Genomic DNA, 21,530 nt, shown 5'->3' with positions numbered 1-21,530 from the left:
CCTGCTCCGTTAGCACTGCATAATGAACCTTGAGTGGAGCGAGCCCAGGAAAGCCAAATGGCAATTACACATCTCGTTGAGTTTGGATACTGTCTAAAGGGCTCAAATTAATCCCCATTAGCCAGACTGGGCTCCTGTAGCTCTAATTGTTTTTCTTTTTTCCTCCTCCCTGGACAGATAATGGAGACAATGCTTAGCATAGGGAAAGGCAAATACTCCACACTTGTCCCAGCCTGGTATCACCTTGGGCACTACAACTGCTCGGGAACCATCACTTGCCACTCCTTTGGTTTAAGCCCCACTGGGTTTCTGTGGGCTGGGCACTGGGAAACCAGTCCAGGTCCTTTTTGACCAACAGGGACTCATCACTCCAAGCTGAACAAGTGGTATTTGCTTTCTGGTAGAATCTCAGCTTCCCCACACACATTCAAAGCCGTAAGTTGGGAGTTCTTATTGACACATCCATCCTGATAAAGCCCAGCTGCTCATTCAAAGCCACAGTGGTCACAAAAATGCTCAGGGAACACCCTCCCAACAAATCCCAAACACCTCAATTGCCCAAAGATCCTACACAACAAAAACTAACCAACCAGCAACCCTAACGGTCTCCACCAAAAACTCCAACTAAAGCTGCCTTCAAGAGCAAAAAAAACCCAAAACAAACAAATGAAAAAATTTAACAATAACCAGCATATCACAAACAAAGAAGTAATCCCTTATCCAAAAAAAAAAAAAACACAGCTGAATAAACTCGCACCTTCAACATACACCTAGAGGCAAAGACCACCAACTCCACAACCAGCACCTGGCACACTGGTGAAAAGCCAAAAAAATAAATAAAATAAAAATAAATCATTTTACTCACCAGAGCTCAGCCAACTCCTTCCTTCCTCCACCCCAACCCTTCCAGCAGCTTCCCTTCTCTGTGCTGTGCATTTAAGGGCTATCAGCACCAGCTGGCACCCAGAGCAGCTGATGGGCCCTCCATCCACAGGTGTTTTCCACCACAGCCCTCATTCTGGCTGTGTGCATTCTGACTGGGGCAGAAGTGAGGGGTGGGTGTCAGGGCAAAGCAAATGTGTGCGAGTGAGAAAGGGAGGAGAAAAGGTGGGGTTTGTTCTGTTAGCATGTGCAAGGTGGAGATTGCAGCCCTGACCAGGGCGTGAGATTTGCCAGGCTCATGCCCTGGAAAGGGGGTGGGGATGGAGGCAGCTGGGAGGGGCTAGGCAGCAGCAGGTCTTGTTCTCACTCTTTGATTACCCCAAACGCTCACTCCTGGTTAACACTGTGTCTCAGATTGTTGCTGTGTAAGGACATATCCATACCACCCCTGCATGAGAAGAAACACCACTGCATCCCTTCCAGCCGTATCTCAGCCTGCTGCAGCTCTTTGCATCATTCTTGTCCTTCTCCAACCCCACAGCATTTCATTCCTCCCTATGGAGGCAGTCTGAGGGGAGAAGGGTGTCAGGCAGTGACCCCAAAACTGTTCTGGATGCCATAGGGAGGACAAGATTGGACAAGGAAGACCTCAGGCTTGTGGGGCTCTAATGAATGAGGCTCAGCTTCTCTACTGCATCTTCCTTGTGCTGGGTGGGAGAGCTGCTCCTACCTGAGGATTCACTGTGAGTACAGGCAGGAGACATGTTCATGGTTTCTGACTATAGATCCATACTCACCACAGTCAGGTGGTGAACCAGTCTCCAAAATCATCCTACCAGACAAAGCAGCCCCTGAAACTGCACGTCTAGTCTCCTTTTGGGTACATCTCTTCAGCACACTGTGTTGACAGTTGTCCCATTGGAGCCACCTGATGCCACCTGGCCATTGGCAGCCCCGTCCTTGGTGGTATTCTCTGAGGCTGAGATGGGTTTGTGTCTCTCATGCCTGGAAATGGCTGCTTCAATGCCCCTGAGACACAGTTGCACGTCCTCACGAAACGAGGGGGTGTACAGTCCATAAATGATGGGGTCGGTGCATGTGTGCAGCAAGCCAAAGAGAAAGAAGGTGTGGTTGATGTACTCGGGCATCCTCTGGATCATGGCCGGCTGGAACCAGTACCACAAGCCCAGGAGGTAGTACGGGGTCCAGCAGATGATGAAGGTGGCAACAATCACAACTGTCATCTTGAGAGTCTTCATGCGTGCCTTGGAGATGTGGTCGTTTTGACTTCTTACCAGACCTGATGGGGAGAGTCAAAAGGACAGCAGGAGGTGTGAGAGAACAAGGAGAACGTAACCACCAGCAGCAGTGCTTCTATCAGCAAGGGGAGACTGCCTTGTGGTGTGGTGTGTGGGCCACAGGAAGCTGAAGGCAGCAAGGAGGGGGTCAAGAATCATGGAATCATTAAGGATGGAAAAGACCTCTGAGATTCCCAAACCCAACCCACACCACTGCACCTGCTGACCGTGTCCCTCAGTGCCACATCCCCACGGCTTTTGAGCACCTCCAGGGACAGTGACACCACCACCACCTCCCTGGGCAGCCTATGGGAGGGAGATCATCAATTCTTTCAGATAGAAAAATTCTCCCAATATCCAACCTGAACCTTCGCTGGTGCAGCTTAAAGCTGTTGCCTCTTATCATATCACTAGTCTTTGTTGCCTCTCATTGGGTTGCACTCAAAGCAACCCAAAGGATGGACCCAGCAAGGCTCAAGCCTAGAGAATCCCACAGTCCTGCTGGACCCTAAGGACCTGCTTACTTTTGTTGATCTTTAGCTGCTTACTGATCTCCCAAATGATTCGGACGTAGCAAACAATCATGATGCTCAGGGGGGTGATATAGAGGGTGGTGAAGGTGAACATGTTGTAGACGGTTTCTTCCCAGTGCGCTCGGAAGCTGCCGTGAGTAACGCACTGTGTGAAGTTTCCTCCTGGGACTGTGTGCAGGTGGAAGAGAAACAGCTGAAATAAAGAACCAAATCACAACTCAGAGAAGCTCTGGGGCAGGACACTGCATCCAGGCAGTGTTTGGGGCCAATGCATGCAGCTCCATGCTGTTCTCCAGACCATGCCGGTGCCACCAAAGAGCAGAGATCAGTGCCTGACCCTCCATTCCCCTTGGGAGGAAGCTGAAGGATGGCATGAGGAGGTTCTAGGCCTCCCCTCAGCCTCCTCTTCTCTGGGATGAACAAACCAAGCGACCTCAACCACTTCTCAGCGCACCCAACCCAGCAAAGCCAATCCGGCCATGGTGGAACCCAATGGATTAGGATGGACTCATTGCTGAACCCCTTCTCCAACCCAACCAGCCTGGTAACCCCATAAGGAAGTAACCCAGCCCTACCTGGGGTGATGCTAGCAGCACACTGCCCAGCCATGCAGCACGCAGCAGCAGCCCATTGCGGCGTCGGGCACGGGTGAAGGGCTGGAGGACGGCAGCGTGCCGGTCCAGGCTGATGACCACCAGCACCAGGGCAGCCGCATACATGGCAAAGAGCTTGAGGAAGTTGAGGAGCTTGCAGGAAAGGTCTCCACCATACCACTGCACCGTCACATTCCACACCGCGTCCAAGGGCATCACTGCCACCGTCACCAGCAGGTCGGCCAGAGCCAGGCTGAGGATCAGCGGCCGCACGTGGCACTTCCTCCTCTTCCTCAGCAGGCTGCCCAGCACTGCCACATTGCTGCAGGCTGCCAGCAAGAAGAATATGGCTGTGATGGCCACACGCACCCTTGCTGCCTGCGTGAAGCGGGGTTCGACCCAGTGCTCCGGGCAGCGAGCGGCCGAGGTGTCAGTGTCCCCCTCCGTGGTGGGGTGGTGGGGTGGTTCAGCTTCGATTAAAGCAGCTGGTAATCAGGGAAAGATCTTTAATTATTAAGGTTGGGAAGACCAACACGATCGTCCAGTCCAATCATCAACCCATGCCTGTGAGTGCTCTAGTCTACGTCACTTGGTGCAACATCTGCCCTTAGGAGGGGAGAAGGTGGGCTGTGCAGTTTGGCAGCAATCAGCCCCAGCTCCCCACTGCCATGTGTAATGCTCATTTGGGCTGCCCATGTGCCCTCCCTGGCTCTCGCCCAGCCCCCCTGTAGCTATAGCAATCGCTTGCCCAGATGTATTTTTAGCTCCTTGCAAGGCAGTAGAGCAGCTGGAGAGCGGTGGCTGTGGCCGTGGCACAGCCTGGCCTGGCATGTCCTTCCTTTGCAAGTAGATTTCATCCTTTTAAAAAAACCCTGCAGTGCTTCCCATTAGCAAGTTAACACTTAATGATCTGCCTCCATCCCCAGTGCCTGGTGCCCTGTGCCCAGCTGATGAGCACCTCTAGTTTGATCTAATTGCCCCTTTATTCCTGAGCACAACCAGTTTAGGGACAGCTCGCATTTCAAGGGCAAGTGCTCCCAGCTCTCAGGCATACAAGAATTCATGCTCCCCACTGCTGGGAGGTCTCTGAGCATCCTGAGAGCCTTGTGGTTGCCAATACCCAATAACACATTCCCCACCTTGAAATGAGCCACAGAGACTCAACCCGTTCCCCTGAGCAACCTGTCCATCCCATCCAACATTCCTGTGGGATGGAGACACTGATGCCCTCCTCCATTCCCATCACTGCATCCATCCCCTCCCTCCCCAGCGCCCAAAAAGCAAGCAGAGAAAAGAAAAAGCAGCACAAAGTCCCAAGCCATTGCTGTCCATGTGGATTAGTCTCAGCAGACAGGGACGTACCTGGCACACACATGCCCTGAAGCGAAGAGAAATGCTGCCCGTCCCCCGCAGCAAGTCAGGCAGCTCCAGTGCTGAGCATCCGTGTGTCTGCACAGCCAGCAGCTCCACTGCTATTAGCTGAGGCATACGCAGCTGCTGGCATCTGGAGAAGGCAACGCCGACGCAAACATCCCCTGCAGCAAACCTGGAGGTGGGCACCCCTGCCCTCCCAGCTCAACAAGCCGTCCGCTTTTAGTCCTAATGAGCCAGCCGTGGGAGTGCAGCTGATGGATGGCAAGAAGTGGCCAGTGCTCAGGATATTGTCTCTGGTGTTGTGGCCAAACGTGGCCCCATCGGGGACCGGTGCCAGCACGCACCGCGTCGGTTTTCTATAAATACAGAGAAATGAGTTAATTATCGCCGCGGTCGGTGATGAGCATCCTGTTGCTCAGACAACCAGAGCTCACAGCCTACATGGGCATGTGCACACAGAGATGCTCTGCGGGTCTGTGTGAGCCCAGAGGTGAGCCCAGGTGCGTGCTGGTCTGGAAATGCCATAAGGAGAGATTATACCCAGGGAGAAACTTGGGTCGTGTTGCTGACTTAATGAATAAACTCACTTCTCTCCACTTTGCCAATTCCCATCTCATTTATTTGTGGTGTTTATTTCAGCATTTTAGTGGGCTGGACAATATTAGAGGTCTTTTCCAACCTTTTCCAACCTCAGTGATTCTATGACGATTCTTTGATTAGGCAAAGCCCCAGGGTGGACAAAGAGCTCACGAGGGCATAAAAACCACGAGGTTGGGGGTTGTTTCCCCCCTCTGTGGTTTCAGAATTGTACCATGGCAGCAGGTGGCTCACCTGGGGCTTTGGGTAAAGGCAGCATGTGGCAGAGCCCTGAGAACCAAGGCAGGCACAGCCCTTATGGGACCACATCCAGCATTCTATGCCCTGCATCACTTCTGCATCCAAAGGGAAAGAGAAACGCAGAGTCACCCCAAAAATGCCAGCCCGTGGGGATGGAGGGAGCTTGTCCCCAAAGGGCCAAAGCCACAGCGGGCAGGGGGGAGGGGACATTCCCCACTGGTTTCTTAGGACATCCATGGAGAAATATCACTCCTGGGGCAGAAAAAAACACTGAAAGCACACAGGAGTTGGGTGGGAGCTCACTCGTGACAGCAGGCTTCTCTTCTAGTTAAAGCAGAGAGGAATGCAGCCCCACATCTTGATTTTTCCTTTCATTTAGCAATTTGCACCTGCACTAAGGCAATTAAATAGTGGGTCAGGAATGCGTTCCCTGTTTGTCCTCCCTCAAGGCCAGCTGCCCCTTGTCTGGAAATGTCCTCCTGACCCCAAATGCATGACGCGAGAGAGCGATGGGATTTTTCCTGGGATCTGTCTACCTCACTCATGCCACAACAAAGGCTTTGGTCCCTGTTCAGAGAGGATTTTTGCAGCATGCCATCACGCAGCCATGTCCTGGGCATGCATTACTAAGAAGACTTATTTTAAGGGTGTGGTCCCTTGTTAAAATGACTATTTTTCCCTATTTTTCTTTTTTTCAAAGTAAATCTCCTGTGTTTTCTTTTTGTTGTTGTTGCTGCTTCTCTCCCTAAAGGTCAGCTGCCTGCTGAGTGCTGGTTTAACCATCACATTGTTGGGCAGCAGGACTGGGAAGCAGTGCTGCTGGGCTGTTCCCATACAGCCTCTACTGGGCTGGGATGCTGTCCTGGGACCACGAGGAGCACAGAATCCCCTGCAGCAGAAGTGCAGCTGCAGCACGTTTTGCATTGCACATCCCATAGAGACTGGGGTCTTGCAGACCCTCATTCCCTGCCTCTGTGCAGGTGCTTCTGGCAGCTCTGAATCCCAGTTTGCTCAGAGAGCCTCACCCTTCAGGCTCTCAGATGCAGACATTTTTCTTCTGGTTCTTCTTTTCCTCCTCCAAACTTTGAATTGTCTCCGGAGCCACTTGTCCAAGGAAATTCTTGTCTCATACTGGACTCGAAACAGAAAGTCTAGTCAGGGACATCTGACATGCAGTGTTTTTGTGAGTAAATACCAGTGTCCATGAAGTCATTTCCCGGGGTTAGAGATGAGCTCAGTCCTGGAATGGCTTCTGTTCTTCCCCAAAGTCCACAGCAGACAGTGCGTGGCTCCCTGCTCTCCTCCTGCTGACTAAAAACAGCACTGGGGTTGTGCATCACACTCAGTTTGCTGAAATATTCACAGCAGAAAGCAGCCTGGGGGTTGGGAGGTGGGGGGGGACAGGACATATGTGAGCCTTTGGCTGTGGCAAAGTAGTAGAGCAAGAGGGCTGTACCCAATGGGGTGCATATGGCTGTTCCCAGGTATCTTTATGGCTTTTGGGGTGTTCTTTGTGCAATAATGCCCTGTTTCTGGATTCAGCTTAAGGTGCTGCAGCACTCAGACCCTTCTTCAAGTGTGTCGTGCCTCTAGCATTGAGAAAAACATGCTCTCATTGCTCAGACCCATCACAGTGGCTGGGTTTTGGTAGCCTGGTGCTGCTGAGCTCAGCGAGCTGTGGTCAGTCCTTCCTAGCAATGTCCACAGGGAGCTGGGAAGGATGGGATGAAGGTGAGCAGGCTGACAAGGAGGATGCTCTTCCCTCACACCCACCATTCCACATCTCTAAACTGGATGAGAGGGGTGAGTTGGTCTCCCTAGAACAAACCTTGAGGTGTAGTCCACCAGCACATGGATTTGGTGACCTGCCCAGTGACCTTGCTGCCCGACCCTGGTATTTTTCTTGAGCTGGAACAAGTGATGAAATCCAAATGTTTTCATTGTGACTAACCTAGGGAAGCGAACAATTTTGCTCTTGGTTTTGGATGGGATTTGGTGGCTCTCCTCGGCCTTGCCTTCCATGCCCTCTTTCATCTGTCCTATTTATACTCTTTGCTTTCGTCATCTCCTGGCCTTTTCCTGCTGGCCATGCACATCAAACACCCTCCTCTCTTCCACACTCCCAAGGGTATTTGGAACCATATCTGATGTTTCTTATGGGAAAAGCTGTATCCACAGGATGGAGCCGAGCCACAGAACTACCCAAGGCTTCTTCTATCCCTCCTGGGGGAGGAAGGACATGATGCTGCTTGTCTGGGGGTTGCCATCTGCAAATCCATACCCACAAGGCACTGTGGGTTACCCAGACATTGCCAAAGAGCAGACCTTGGCTTGATGCTCCAGTTCATGATATCCTGACACTGCTTTGCCAGCATCAATCAGCTGCCACCCTTCCTGCCTTGACCTGATCTAGAGGGAAAAATGGAGCAGGAAAAATTATGAGTGAAACAAAGGCCACCACCCCACCACCTTCCTCCAGCTCTGAGTACATCTGATCCTGCAGCAATCGCTTGTAAATAAGGGCAATAAACTATGGATTTCCTCAGAACTAATTAATTGCCCAAGCCAACACAGGATGGTCTTTGTCCACCAAGCAGCAAAACCAAACACCCAGAGGGCTGTGGGTTGGAGTTCTGCTGCTGCCCTTCCATTGCATGTTAAATGTCTCCATTCAGAGCCATCCAAGTGTGGTCCCATCCCACCCTGCCCAGTGTTGACCTCTGGATCACACCGACCCGGCGCCGCTCTCGCTGGAGGTGTGGGACAGGAAGGTCCTGGCTGGGACATCAAGTACTCAGAGGGCTTGGAAGGGCCATGGTTCAGTGGGCATGGTGGTGATGGGTCAATGGTTGGACTTGGTGATCTTTTCCAAGCTTAATGATTCTATGACTATGAAACAGTGGCCACGTCTTGTGGTGCTGAGATGAGCCATGCTCAGCAATGTAATTACAAAGAGATTCACTATCGAGACTTTCTGGTGCTCTTGGAGCATCCCCCATCTCATCTCTTTGGAGGTATAATGGAGAAAGAGTAAGTCCAGTGATAGCCATGACATGTGGAGAGACATACCAGGGAACCCTGTTGACTCCAGACCACCGTGTTGTGCCCATTCTGCAGTGTTTCCTACTCTTGTTTCCCAAATGTCAGTGGATACACCATCCATGGAGTCATTCAAGGTCAGGATGTACAGGGCTCCGAGCAACCTGATTGGGCTACAGATCTTACATTGGAAGGGACCTCAAAGCCCACCCTGCCCCAACCCCTGCCATGGGCTGGGTGCCCCCACCAGCTCAGGCTGCTCAGGAGCCCACCCAACCTGGCCTTGAGCACCTGCAGAGATGGGACATCCACAACTTCTTTGGGAGGCAGTTCCAGAGCTTCACTGGCCTCTAAATAATTTCTTCCTAACATCTAACCTAGATCTTCCCTCTTTTAGTTTAAAGCCATTCCCCCTTGTTCTATCGCTTTCAGACCATGTAAAAAGTTGGCTCTTCTCTTTCTTATAAGCTCCTTTCTAGCACTGGAAGGCCGTAATGAGGTCTCCCCTCATTGAGCCTTCACTTTTCCAAGCCAAACAAGACCAGCTCCCAAACTTTCTACATTTGAGAGGCGCTTCAGCCCTTTGATCATCTTTGTGTCCCTCCTCTGGACCTAAAGACATCCCTGTCATTGCAAGGGAGGTCGGACCTGATGACCTTTAAAGATCCCTTCCAACACAAACAATTCTATGACTCTATTCTATCAATGCTGCAGGTGGAGCCCACACCATGGGTTCAGCCCCTAAGCGAATCCTTCCAGGGGGAAACACCAGATTGCTCCTTCTCTCCCAGCCACAGCCCATAAATCCTCATCCGTGCAATAAAAACAAACTCCAGTAGTTCCTTCTTTGGGCTCTTTCCCAAAGCTTTTAGGCAGCTGGATTTTTTGTGCTGATGAAGCGGTGGAGGAGGGCTTAAGCGAAACAATATTGAGGCAGCTGAGAGGTTTGCTGGTGGTGGTTCAAACCTCAGCGCTAAGTCCAGGGACCCACAACACCTCCAAAATTTCTTCCAGCCCATAAACAGGGCCGGTCCAAGTCCTGGGATGTCAAAACAGGATTTAAAAACAACAGCTCCAGCTCTGCATCAGCCACCGCTGGAGCACCGCTGGGAGCCAAGTGCTTAGTGAAATCCCAGCTCCGAGAACACACAGCCTTCCCCAAAGCGCTCGGGATGGAACAAAGTCATCAATCAGTTATTTTCATTCCCATCTCCGTAAACAGGAGCAAGCCCAGAGACACAAAGCAGGGGAAAATAAGCATCAGCTCCTCCTGGTGCCACAGGCAGAGAGGAATGGAATGTGGCCCACTGGTCCCTCATGGACCTCCTAGGGTACAAACACCACTGACCCACAGTGCAGCGTGGTGATTTTGGTGATGGTCACTGTGTCGCTGTTGTATTGGACAGTGGGGGAGGCACAGCCAGCTGGGTGAGCATCACGGCCACGTTTTCCTTTGGTTCGGACAAGAGAAGAGTGATGGGCACGTCCTGTGAAGGAGCATGGAGAGGGACGTGGGGTCCTACTGTCCATATCATGGTCCCTGTGCACTACTGTAGTTTGGCACTGGGTTGGGGGAAAGCATGGCAATGTTCCCATCGATACACTATTGTTTTCTAATTACACGTGGGCAAGCAAATCACGGAAAAAGTCTGTAAGAGTTGGCGGGGCCTCCCTGAGCTCAACACAGCGTGGGGTGGGGGGGGAACACAGCTTCTCCAGCCCTTGGCTTTGCACAGAGAAATGCCAGCAATGGATAAGCAGATCAAACAATCATAGAATCATTAAGGTTGGAAAAGACCTGTAAGACCGCCCAGTCCAAACGTCCACCTAGCACCAATATTACCCACTAAACCATGTCCCCAAGTAGCACATCTACACTTCTGAGCTGCATCCTTCCCCATGGCCACAGGCAGCATGCTGCCCACCCCCAAGCATCCCTGGGCTGTGATCAGCCCAAGCTTGCACCAAGACAACCCCTGACCTGGCTGCTCCATGCCCGCTGGATAAACATTCTGCCACTTCTTGGCAAATCCCAGCTTGTTTTCTTCTTTTCTCTTATAAACAGAAACAGGAGTCAGCGCCGGGCACCACCAATTAATTTTTATGTGACACTGATCAATGTCCTCCTGCACCGCTCCCTCTGGCAGCAGGGCTGGGATTACTAAGAGGGCAGCCCGTCCTGTTCTGTCCTGTCCCCATCCTGCCCCCATCTGTAGCTGAATGCACACTCCGTGTCGTGCCGTGCTGCAGCACATATGGCCCCACGGGTGTACACACTTGCACGTGGCTCCAAATTTCCTGTTGCTGAATTCTATGGGGGATCTCAGTGGGGGCTTTGTTGGTTGTCCCCGTGGCTCAAGTGAGATGTGGGCACACTGACTTGCAAGGAAGGTGCCAGCGAGGATGGCATCCTGTCCCTGCAGCTCTGTGCTGCTCCATAGGGTCAGAGAACATCCCAAGTTGGAAATAACCCACTGTGTTCACCGAGTCCAATTTCTGTAGGCACTCAGGACCACCCCAGAACAATAGAATTAACAGTTACAGTCTTAAATAAAGACTGCTGAGACCCCCAAGTCCAGCACCTGCTCACCTCCCACCGTGCCCACTGACCGTGTCCCTCAGCATCATATCTCCACACTTCTGGAACACCTCCAGGGACAGTGACCCCACCACTCCTCGGGCAGACCGTGCCACCACATCACCTCTCTTTCCAAACCCTACTGCTGAGAGAAGTGTCCCTTCCCACAACCCCGGGGCTGTGCACACTGCCCTCTGGGGCAGAACCTTCTCCTGATACCCCAGATTTGTCCGTGTCCTGTGTCCCACGTCCCCAGGACAGCTCTGTGCACCCCAAATGCGGGAAACCCTTGGGCACTGGGGTGCACCACCTCATCCCCAACCAACCGAGAGCCCCAGAGCATCCTCACCGCAGCACCAGTGGGATATCCCACCCGACCTGCCACCGCCATTCATTCAGGGACACCAAACCCAGAGCATCCCCAACAGCACAGCCTGACGACACGGACAGAACCCCAACCCCACCGCCCCACTCCCGCAGCCCAGCCCCGTGTTTACCATCACCTCGCAGAGGGATTATTCCGCCGGCGCTCTGCTCGCCCGCCCGACCCGCTGCAGCCCGTGGCACGGTGCCATCCCGGAGCCTCACGCTGCGCTATATAAGCGCTCTCTCCGCTCGGGCTGCGGGAACCGCGCTCTCCGCAGGCAGCACTGAGCCCCGGGGAAACCACGGCTCCGCGAATCCCTTCTGCTCCCAACCCGCGAGACAACAGGAGGACGGGACTCACTCCTTCGTGCTGGGGGTTTTGATGGTTTTTGTAGGTAAGAGAAAAAAAATAATGATCATACTAAAGAACCACGCTAAGTTTTTCCTTCCTCCGCGGCTTGCATTATGTAACTTTGCTGGGTAATTAAGGCGGCGTAATTACAAGTGGCTGTGATTGAGGGCGAAGTGGGAATCATTGCTGTGGTGCGGGAAGCTGCGGGGCTGCTCGGTGACCCCAGCCATCCCGTTGCAACGTCACCAAATGGGTTTTGCACGGGGTCCAGAGCGGGGTTTGGGGAGGATGGAACTTTGTTCCTATGCTCCGTTGGGACTGAGCCCCAGGGAGGGGGGGATGTGTCCCCGCATCTGTTTGAAACCCCGGATGAGCTGCAGCCGGATCCCAAAATAGCCCACGAGTGGGAACGGGGCTTTCTGCCTGCATGCGTTTCTCCTGGTTGTTGTCTGGCTGTGAGTTCGTGACCCCACCATAAGCCCACAGAATCCAGCTCATGTGTTGCTCGTTACTTGTGCTTCACTGGGATTCGCTGAGCTGCAATCAAAGTATTTCCTATTCCCACAGCACCCGTTCTTGGGGAGGATCATTAGTTAGCAGTGGCTGCGGTTTTGATGCTCACAGCCTGGGCTTAGGGGTAAGACTAAGGCACTGAGCAGCTACGGCAGCATAGGATCACAGAGCACCCCCATTATCCCCCAAATCCATTACTCGTGGTGCACAATGCAACACCCTCATAACTGCAGCGGGGTCACTGAGCAACAGCTGCTCAAAACCTGGGGACCCCAAAGCCACAGGGCTACGTGATGGGAAAAAGGACCATTTCTGGCTGCTCACTGACAGTCACAGCATCACAGCAAGAGCTTGGCTTCTGCGTGGGGTTTTACGCTCTCGGCTTTGCTGTGAGCCTTCCCCTTCCCAGCGGCTCCGAGCCCAAGCTGTGGGCAGAGGGATGGGGGCTGAGGCTCTGCAGAAGCACTTAAAATGAAAAGGGCCGGGTAAGGAGATGTCATTACAAAGCATTCCTCTGCAGAATAGATTTGGAGCGGGAATGGGATGCCATGGCATAGAGCAGCAGGATACGGTGCCTCCACTGTGGGGGGACAAAGGGATGGGAGCTGCTGCAAGGGAATGACTTCTGAGAGAGATTGGGTGAGCAAGCAGGATGGGTTTGGGCACCTATGATCCCACTGGGAACAGCGAGCCACCCAGGCAGGGTTCAACACAGCTTGGTTTGTCCTCATAGGTCTGGGGGACGTGGGACAGCTCTGGGTCCTTGAGGAAGCTCCCAGTCACCTCTGGACACGATGCTGGTCACCGCAAGAGGATGGGCTCTGCTGCTGCTGCTGCTGCTGGGAGCCACGGCCAGTTCAGGTGAAGGCCCAACACTGGCGTCCCCAAACACGGCTTTGACGTGGCTTAGTGGGCACGGTGGTGGTGGGGTGACGGTTGGATGTGATCGTCTCAGTGATCTTCTCCAACCTTAATGACTCCATGAAACCAGAAGACATGGTGAGGGCATCTCCAGGATGTGCAGGACCCACTCTGCTTAAATGGGCTTTGCAGAGCAGGGTGTCTGCAGGTTGTTTGGATTTGTTTTGAGGCTATAGAGGAATTTTGCTCTGAAAGGCTCTGGCTATAAGCCCTGGGAGGTCCCAGCCCCCTGCCCTGCATCAGGGAGCCCTGGGCTCAGCTCTTCAGGTTAAACCAAGCTCATTCCCTCATTGGGTTTGTTCCTTCCCAATGCAGGGAGAGGGGAAACACATCTTATACCTCCAGATATAAAAAGATGTTTTGGTCACAGCTGCTCCAACGCAGAGGGCAGCCAGCCCAAAATGCAACAGCGCCAGGGGAAATCCCAGCAGGAGGGATGTGGAGCACAGCCAAACCATGCCTGACCACTCACATCCAATTATATTATTAATAATAATCTATTTTAATCTCTAATTTCTTGACCCCCTAGGTCAAAGACTTGTGAGACAAGGCCTTGGCAGGATCCAGATAGGACAGAAAACCTTCAGACCAATAGTGATGCTCAGCCTAGAGGGTGAGTTACGTTCCACCCTGATGGCTTCCCCTCACTGGGACATCTCTTATTCTTTGTGGTCTTAATTTCAAACTGAATCAATTCATTGGAGTAGAGGGGACATTGAGACAATGGAACAAATGGCGTTGACCCCGCACCCTCTGGCGGGGCTGGGGCCCTCGCTGACACACGCTGCTGGCTCCAATCCTGTGTGACCACAGCTTGTCCTTGGGGCCATAGGGTGAGGACAACGGTGCTGTGGGTTACACCCAGCAAAACAGTGAGGTTTGGGCCACAGCAATTAGAAAAAAAGACAGCTGCAATGAGCCACAAATTCAGCCTTCACCTCTGGGGGTTGGTCTATGAGACATCCACGAGCTGAGCACGCAGTCAGGGTCACACCATGCATCCTCTGCCCACAGGTACCAGGAGCAGCTCCCGCCGGATAGACCCGATCCTCACCAACGCCAGACGCAGTATGTCCTGCATCCCTGCATCTCTCCCAGTACACTCTTGGGCTTCTCCCCACCCTCTGCTTTCTGCTTTTCCCACTGTCCAAGTGCTATGCGGAGCCATGGGCCTCCCCTCCACCTTCCTTACCATCACCAGCCCTGCAGATTCAAGCAGCTGATCACAAATGAGCTAGGGAGAGCTGTGAAGGGCTGTACAGAAACCCCTCTAATCTGTTGCACACTGAATGCTGGCCTGAGGCAAAGACAGACAGCATTTCTGAGCGTGCTCCTAGAAAGAGACTGAGTCTGAGTGCACCTCCTCCCCTCTAAAGCACCCCAAATTATTAAGTAATGTCAAAACTGACATACCAGTGTGGATGTTGAACTGGAGAAGTCAATGTGCCAACACATTAAGAATTCACCCAGCTAAACCAAGCACTTGCTCTGAAGCAGACTTTGCACTGCTGCTGTTATTCAACTTTAAACACCTGCTAGTGGGATCCAGGGCTTCATTTTCAAACTCTGCTATGCCCACAGTTCAGCCACGACTCTGCCTGCCTCTAAGCAGACATAGCTTGCCCTGGCGTACAGCAATCCTGCTGGAAGTAGAGGTGTGGGAGATGGAGTGGGGCACGGCCGCGTTTCCAGGAGATCTCATTTTTAGAGCATTTAGTCACCAGCACATCTTCATAAACACTGTTAGAACACTGTCACTTCAAAACAAACCCAAACCACAGGCTGGGGGTGGATCTCACCCGTTCCAACAGCTTAAATTAATTACGTCCTGTAGACTTTTAAAGGCATTCCTTGGAAGGTCCAACCGCACGCTGAACTCCCAATAAACCTCTCTGTGTCTGACGAATCAGCAGGTCCCCAGCACGCCCAGTAGCATCTCAGCCTTCTGTTCTGCACACAGCAAAGCTGGTGCTCCCAACAGGACACACGCTTACCCTACAGAAAACATATGTTGAAACAGGGTTAAGGACACCCAGCACAACCATACAGTAGCACCCTTCTTTGTTGCTTTTTGTCTAACCACGTGCGAGCGCTGCCCCTAAGACAGCACAACGTGGGTTTGATTTCCTCTAAGCCACAGTTATTCAAGACTAAGTGTGAGATGCTGCACTCTGTCCCCTGGGCTTGCTTTAATCGTCCTGAATTCAGGGAGCGATATCCAAAGCGTTCAGGTGCTCTCAGGTGCTTTATTTCCCAGCTCCCACAGCACACTTTAAGGTGCATAGTATCCAAACACTAACACCCCAATGATGTCATTCAAGCTCTGCTGGTGCAAGATTCCAGAAAGTTCTTGTCTCCGTGGTCAAAATGGAGCGAGTGCTCAGGAAAGTGTGGCCAAACCGGTGTGCAGAAGAGGACCCGGTCCTGCTTGGCTGACCGCCTCTGGGGTGTGCACTGCAACGAAGTAATGGAGGAAGGGCGGCTCTGCATCGGACACGTTTGCTCAGGTGCTCATATAACCTCACTTATGTCCTGATCTCACCTCCCTACATCAGCTTTTTGCTCTCCTCTCAGTCACGTTCCCACCTTTCTCCTCCTTGCCAGCGCTCTGAGAGCTGCCTGCAGCCAGCCCCAGGAAGAAGTTACTGCAGCTTGTAATTAATTATATTACCCTCATACTCCCCTTTTTAAACAAATCACACAAAAATAGTCTGTGTTTTCCCCAGGAAGGTTGTTATAGGGTTTTCTCTGATTTCTTCTAATTACTTCCAGCAGTAAAAAGATTCTCACAGCTGCTGTAGAGGGAGGCTCTGTGATTACAATGGAGTGCCATTGTAAATGGAAAGAAAAAGGGATTATGTGGGATTAATTGCTATAGGTAAGAAAATGTCACAGCATCATTCTGGGAGACGATTTGTTGGACTCATCAGATAATGCTTGTTTAACAGTTTGGCTATTAGGACAGATAGCCTATGTCCTATGCAAGCTAGGGTGCCACTAAGAAAGGCAGCTTTTATGTCAAACCAATGCCACAGCATTTGGACATGGGTTGGCAACAGGAATCTACCAAGCTGAAGGCATTTGGATTTGTGATTTTGCCAGGGTTCAGCTCACATGTAGATCTGCATTGAAGCTTCCCTGAAATTTGCCCTTTGGGGACAGTAATGAAAAGTTGCTAGCTGTAGTTATACCCACGTGGCTGCTTTCTACTAATTACAAGGCTCAGCACTCCGTGTTTCTAATACACAGCTGCCGACAATCTCTAGAAATACGTTTTGGATGCAAACTATTCCTGATGCAGTATCTGCCTTATTGCATCTGAACACAAAGCAGGCACGAGGCCGTGCTGGGATCGTGGCAGGGCCTCGGGCTGCTTTCTGAGCCTCCTGCCTCCCCCAGACTGCAACATCACCTGCCCCATGGGCCGCGTGAACGCCGACTGCGACGCGTGCATGTGCGAGGATGTGACCCTGCATGGAAAGGTCTCCTTGGAGGATGGTACACCTGCAGACAACGCCCGGGTCTACCTGCAAGCCAACCATCTCAAGCTGCTGACGACAGCAGACAATAAGGGCACATTTAGGATTCCTGGGGTCTGTCCCGACGGCAGGAACACCCTCAAAATAAAGAAAGCCAAATACACAACTGCTGCCTTCACCGTGCCGGAGACCAACAGGAGGAACCTGGCCTTCCAAGTGCAGCTGAAGAGATCAGGTAGAACTAGAGAGATGGGAAAGCCCATCTAAGAGCAATTAACAAAAATAAGACTAACGAGGTGGCCTTTTCTCCTCCTGCAGGCAAACCCTATGTTTTCAAGAGTCCTGATGACAAGGCAAGGAGAGTGGGGCAGAGCGTGTCTCTCTGCTGCAATGCTGTGGGGACTCCGGCCCCAGATCGCTATCTCTGGTAAGGGATCCCACAGCACCTGGCAGGAGGGCAGAAAGCTGGAGCAGTGGGCCCAGGGGAACCTCATGAGGCTCAAGAAAGCCAAGGGCTAGGTCCTGCACCTGGGTACAGCAACAGCTGCTATCAGTACAGGCTGGACAATAGGAAAAAGGGGACAGACAGCAGGGTCTGACGTGAGAGGACAAAGGGAAATGGTTTCAAACTAAAACAGGGAAGGATTACACTGGATGTAAGGAGAAAGTTGTTTACAATAAGGGCAGTGAGGCACTGGCACAGGCTGCCCAGAGGAACAGTGTGTGTCCCAGAGGAACAGTCTCCTTACATCCAGTGCCCCATCCCTCAGGACACCAAGGTCAGGCTGGATGGGCTGTGAGCACCGATGGAGCTGTGGGTGTCCCCGTTCACTGCAGAGGAGTTAGTCCTTAAGGGTACCTTCCAACTCCATCAATTCTACGAATTTTGTTGAACACACTTGATCTATACCTCCTTACCACCTCCATAAAGCTGGGTTTTTTTTTGTTGTTTTTAAAGCTTAAACACATTGAGAACCCAGTGCTACAAACCATCATTTCCTGCACATTCACAGCGCTGGCATTTCTCACAGGTGCAGTAATACAATCTGCAGAGGGACTTAATGGAAAAAACACCCAGACAGGAGTTTCAAACACTTTGGCAGGCATGACTGACAGCTGTGTCTGGAATCAGTTTTAGGGGAAGCCCCTGCAAGAATGTGCAGCCTGACTAGCACCCCATGCAACACAGTGGGGAGATGCTTTGAAGCAGGATCACAACTCTGAAAAGGCAGCTCCTGGGATATGGCTGCTTCATTATATAAGTGGTGAAACTGAGGCAGAAGGCGTGGCAGAATCCATGCAGCTGGGATCTGGGCACTGCTCTGCCCCGGCCATGCAGTCAGCTCTCCATCCCATTAACAGCCTGCCTATTCCTGGCAGGTACCACAACGGCTCCCTGCTGGATCCTTCCATATACAGATACAAAAACAACCTGATTCTGAAGAACCTGAACAGAGCACAGGCAGGAGAGTACTTCTGCAAGGCTGTCAGCAGTGGGGGTTCAGCAAAGTCCCAACCTGCCACGCTTTCTATAATAGGTAAGAGAAAACAGCACTCAGAAATTACAACACATGTATGAAAGGGGTTCTCTCATGCAGCTGTTAGCAGATAAGCCTGAGCGTGTTGGTTATCAGCCAGAGCTACAAACCAGAGCTCTGGGTTTCAGACGATCTGCCAAACTTAATCCACCGGGCACAGTCATTTCTCACTGTAATCACTGCCCAGCGTGTGAATATTTCTGTTTCTTTTTTAAATCCTGGGACCCATTCAGGTCTGTTCATAGCCAAGAAGCCAGGTGGCTGCAGGGCATGTAGCTGCTAAGCAGGAGCTGGGACGCTCCTGCAAACAGCACTGCTCTTAATCAGGTGCCTTAAATTAAAGCTGAGCACCTGCTGCAGTGTAACAAAGGCCAGCTGAATCCAGCTAACCAAAATTCTGCAAACCATCTGTTCCGTTGCTGCAAAAACCTCCCTGTGATTGGAAGCAATGTTTAGCTCAGAGGGTTTCAGACCACATACAGATGAGTGTACAATTATTTCATGCTGCTCATTAAGAAATGCTATTCAACAGGAAAACAGGAGGCAGCCTGCAGCTCCCAGCCCCAAAGCCACCTCATTCGTCTTCCACATGACTGTTTCCAAAAAGCAACTGACTCATTCTACTATGACGTGGGCAAGTGCCCAGCCAAGACCTGTGTTGGGAAGCTGGATAAGGGGCTCCGCTGTAAGGACAACATCTCCTACTGCTGCGGGGTGTCTAAGATGGAAGTGAGAGAGATCCTGTGTGACGGGTACACGCTCCCCACTAAAGTTGCCGTAGAATGTGGCTGCAAAAAATGCACCGAGACAAAAATAACAGTGCGGGGAAGAGCTACAGCAGTGGATAATGGTGAGCCACTGAGGTTTGGCCACATCTACGTGGGGAACAAGAGAGTGAGTATGACTGGCTACAAGGGAACTTTCTCCGTCCACGTCCCACCGGATACAGAGAGACTGGTTCTAACCTTCGTTGATCGGCTGCAGAAGTTCGTGAACACAACAAAAGTTTTGCCATTCAAGGAAAACGGAGGTGCCGTGTTTCATGACATCAAGTTACTACGAAAAAAAGCCCCTGTTACACTGGAATCCACTGAAACCAGTGTAATTCCTCTGGGAGAAAAGGAAGATGATGATCCAATCGCCGAATTAGAAATCCCTCCTGATTCATTTTACAGGAAGAACGGGGAACCTTACAGAGGTAAAGTGAAAGCCAGCGTGACGTTTCTGGACCCGAGAGAACTCTCAGCAGCACCTGTGACACAAAGTGACCTGAACTTTGTAGATGATGAAGGAGATGTGTTCCCACTCCGCACATACGGCATGTTTTCCGTGGACTTCACCGACGAACAGGGCACTGAGACTCTTAATGCAGAGGATGTGAAGGTCCACTTGGACACTGCTCAGGTCAGGATGCCAGAGCACCTACAAGAGATGAAGCTTTGGTCACTGAACCCTGAGACGGGATTATGGGAGGAAGAAGGGGACTTCAACTTGGAGAAAAGCAGACGGCACAGGAGAGAGGAGAGGACTTTTTTGGTTGGGAACATGGAGATCAAGGAAAGGCGGCTTTTTAACCTGGACGTCCCAGAGAGCAGGAGGTGCTACGTCAAAATCCGAGCATACAGAAGTGAGAGGTTTCTGCCAAGCGAACAGATCCAAGGGGTGGTGATTTCTGTTATAAACACGGAGCCACAGCCAGGGTTCTCCTCCAACCCCAGAGCGTGGGGCCGTTTTGATAGCGTGGTCACCGGTCCCAATGGCGCTTGCGTGCCAGCTTTCTGTGATGAGCAGAACCCAGAGGCCTACGGAGCTTACATTTTGGCAAGCTTGGGGGGTGAAGAACTCGAAGCTGTACCCTCTGCTCCCAAACTCAATCCTAATGCTATTGGGGTCCCACAGCCCTATCTCAACAAGCTCAACTACCAGAGAACAGACCACGAGGACCCTAACACTAAGAAAACGGCATTCAGAATCAACATGGCCAAGCCAAGTCCAAATTCTGCAGATGAAAACAATGGCCCTATTTATGCCTACGAAAACCTGAAAGAATGCGAGGAAGCTCCATACAGTGCTGCTCACTTCAGGTTTTACAGGATAGAGGGAGATCGGTACGACTACAATACTGTCCCCTTCAGCGAAGATGACCTCATGAGCTGGACCGATGACTACCTGGCATGGTGGCCCAAGCCCATGGAATTTAGGGCCTGCTACATAAAAGTCAAAATTAATGGACCCCAGGAAGTGAACATAAGGTCTCGCAACATGGGCGGGACGCATCCACGTACCATTGGCAGGCTCTATGGAATCAGGGACGTCCGTAGCATTCGGGATCCTGAGCAGCGGGACGTGTCAGCAGCCTGCCTGGAGTTCAAGTGCAGTGGCATGCTCTTTGACCAAGACCGCGTGGACCGCACGCTGGTGAAAGTCATCCCACAGGGCAGCTGTCGCCGGGAGAGCGTTAACAGCATGCTCCACGAGTACCTGGTGAACCACCTTCCCATGGCTACTAACAACGACTCCAGCGAATACACGATGCTGGCACCGCTTGACCCACTGGGGCACAACTATGGCATCTACACCGTCACTGACCAGGACCCAAGGATCGCCAAGGAAATCGCTCTGGGCAGGTGCTTCGATGGCACGTCAGATGGCACCTCTAGAATCATGAAGAGCGATATCGGTGTCGCGCTGACTTTCACCTGTTCGGAGCGGAGCGCAGCAGAGCAGAGCTTATTTGAGTCCCAGAGGAACTCAGGCCAGCAGTCCATACGGGTGCCACCAAGGGAGAGTCCTGCGTACCAAAGGCCGGTGGGAAGCCGCCAGATCACCCAAAGCAGAATCTCAATGAGAGGTCAACGTCCTTCCTCGTACTAGAGCTAGAGGAGAGCCTTGGTAAAGTCACTCACGTTTGATTAAATATAAGTATCTGCCTGCAAATAGCCTAATTCAAAGCAGGCAGTTGTCAGTAATTTTGAGGCATGATGCTCAACCTCCTCTTTTTTTTTTTTTTTTAACTCTTATTTTTGCATTACACCGGAAAGATGTAAGGCCAAAATAGGGAGGCAGTACTTGTAGTGAGCTCCTGCCTTACTAAAAGTGTCAAAAATCTGATATGAAACTTCACCTGCCAGCCTAAAGGGAAGGCTGGACACACAGATCAATTAAGTCATGTACATAAGACGTTTTTCTATTCTGCATCTGCAGACTTTGCCAGCCCAAGTACCTGT

General features: G+C 51.8%; 2 protein-coding genes across 2 annotated transcripts; one reads left to right on the top strand and one right to left on the bottom strand.

The window, feature by feature from the left end:
* Positions 1-1,200: 1,200 nt before the first annotated feature.
* Positions 1,201-4,681, bottom strand: LOC136047275 (gonadotropin-releasing hormone II receptor-like). Its single transcript, XM_065734333.1, has 4 exons — positions 4,669-4,681; positions 3,289-3,791; positions 2,705-2,906; positions 1,201-2,182 (listed from the first exon to the last, which is right to left on the bottom strand). The coding sequence occupies exons 1-4, from the start codon at positions 4,679-4,681 to the stop codon at positions 1,773-1,775; spliced, it is 1,128 nt and encodes a 375-aa protein (XP_065590405.1). The 3' UTR covers positions 1,201-1,772.
* An 8,420-nt stretch (positions 4,682-13,101) lies between these two features.
* On the top strand, positions 13,102-21,215 carry CILP (cartilage intermediate layer protein). Its single transcript, XM_065734063.1, has 8 exons — positions 13,102-13,226; positions 13,816-13,899; positions 14,301-14,354; positions 15,608-15,793; positions 16,686-17,000; positions 17,084-17,192; positions 18,146-18,303; positions 18,836-21,215. The coding sequence occupies exons 1-8, from the start codon at positions 13,160-13,162 to the stop codon at positions 21,175-21,177; spliced, it is 3,315 nt and encodes a 1,104-aa protein (XP_065590135.1). The 5' UTR covers positions 13,102-13,159; the 3' UTR covers positions 21,178-21,215.
* The last annotated feature ends 315 nt before the right edge of the window (positions 21,216-21,530 follow it).

The sequence above is a fragment of the Cyrtonyx montezumae genome, unplaced genomic scaffold, assembly GCF_038088225.1.
Source record: "Cyrtonyx montezumae isolate F1298 unplaced genomic scaffold, pur_monq_1.0 scaffold_17, whole genome shotgun sequence".
Classification (NCBI taxonomy): domain Eukaryota; kingdom Metazoa; phylum Chordata; class Aves; order Galliformes; family Odontophoridae; genus Cyrtonyx; species Cyrtonyx montezumae.
The sequence above is the reverse complement of the archived record's forward strand: the minus strand, read 5'-3'. Positions and strand labels throughout refer to the sequence as shown.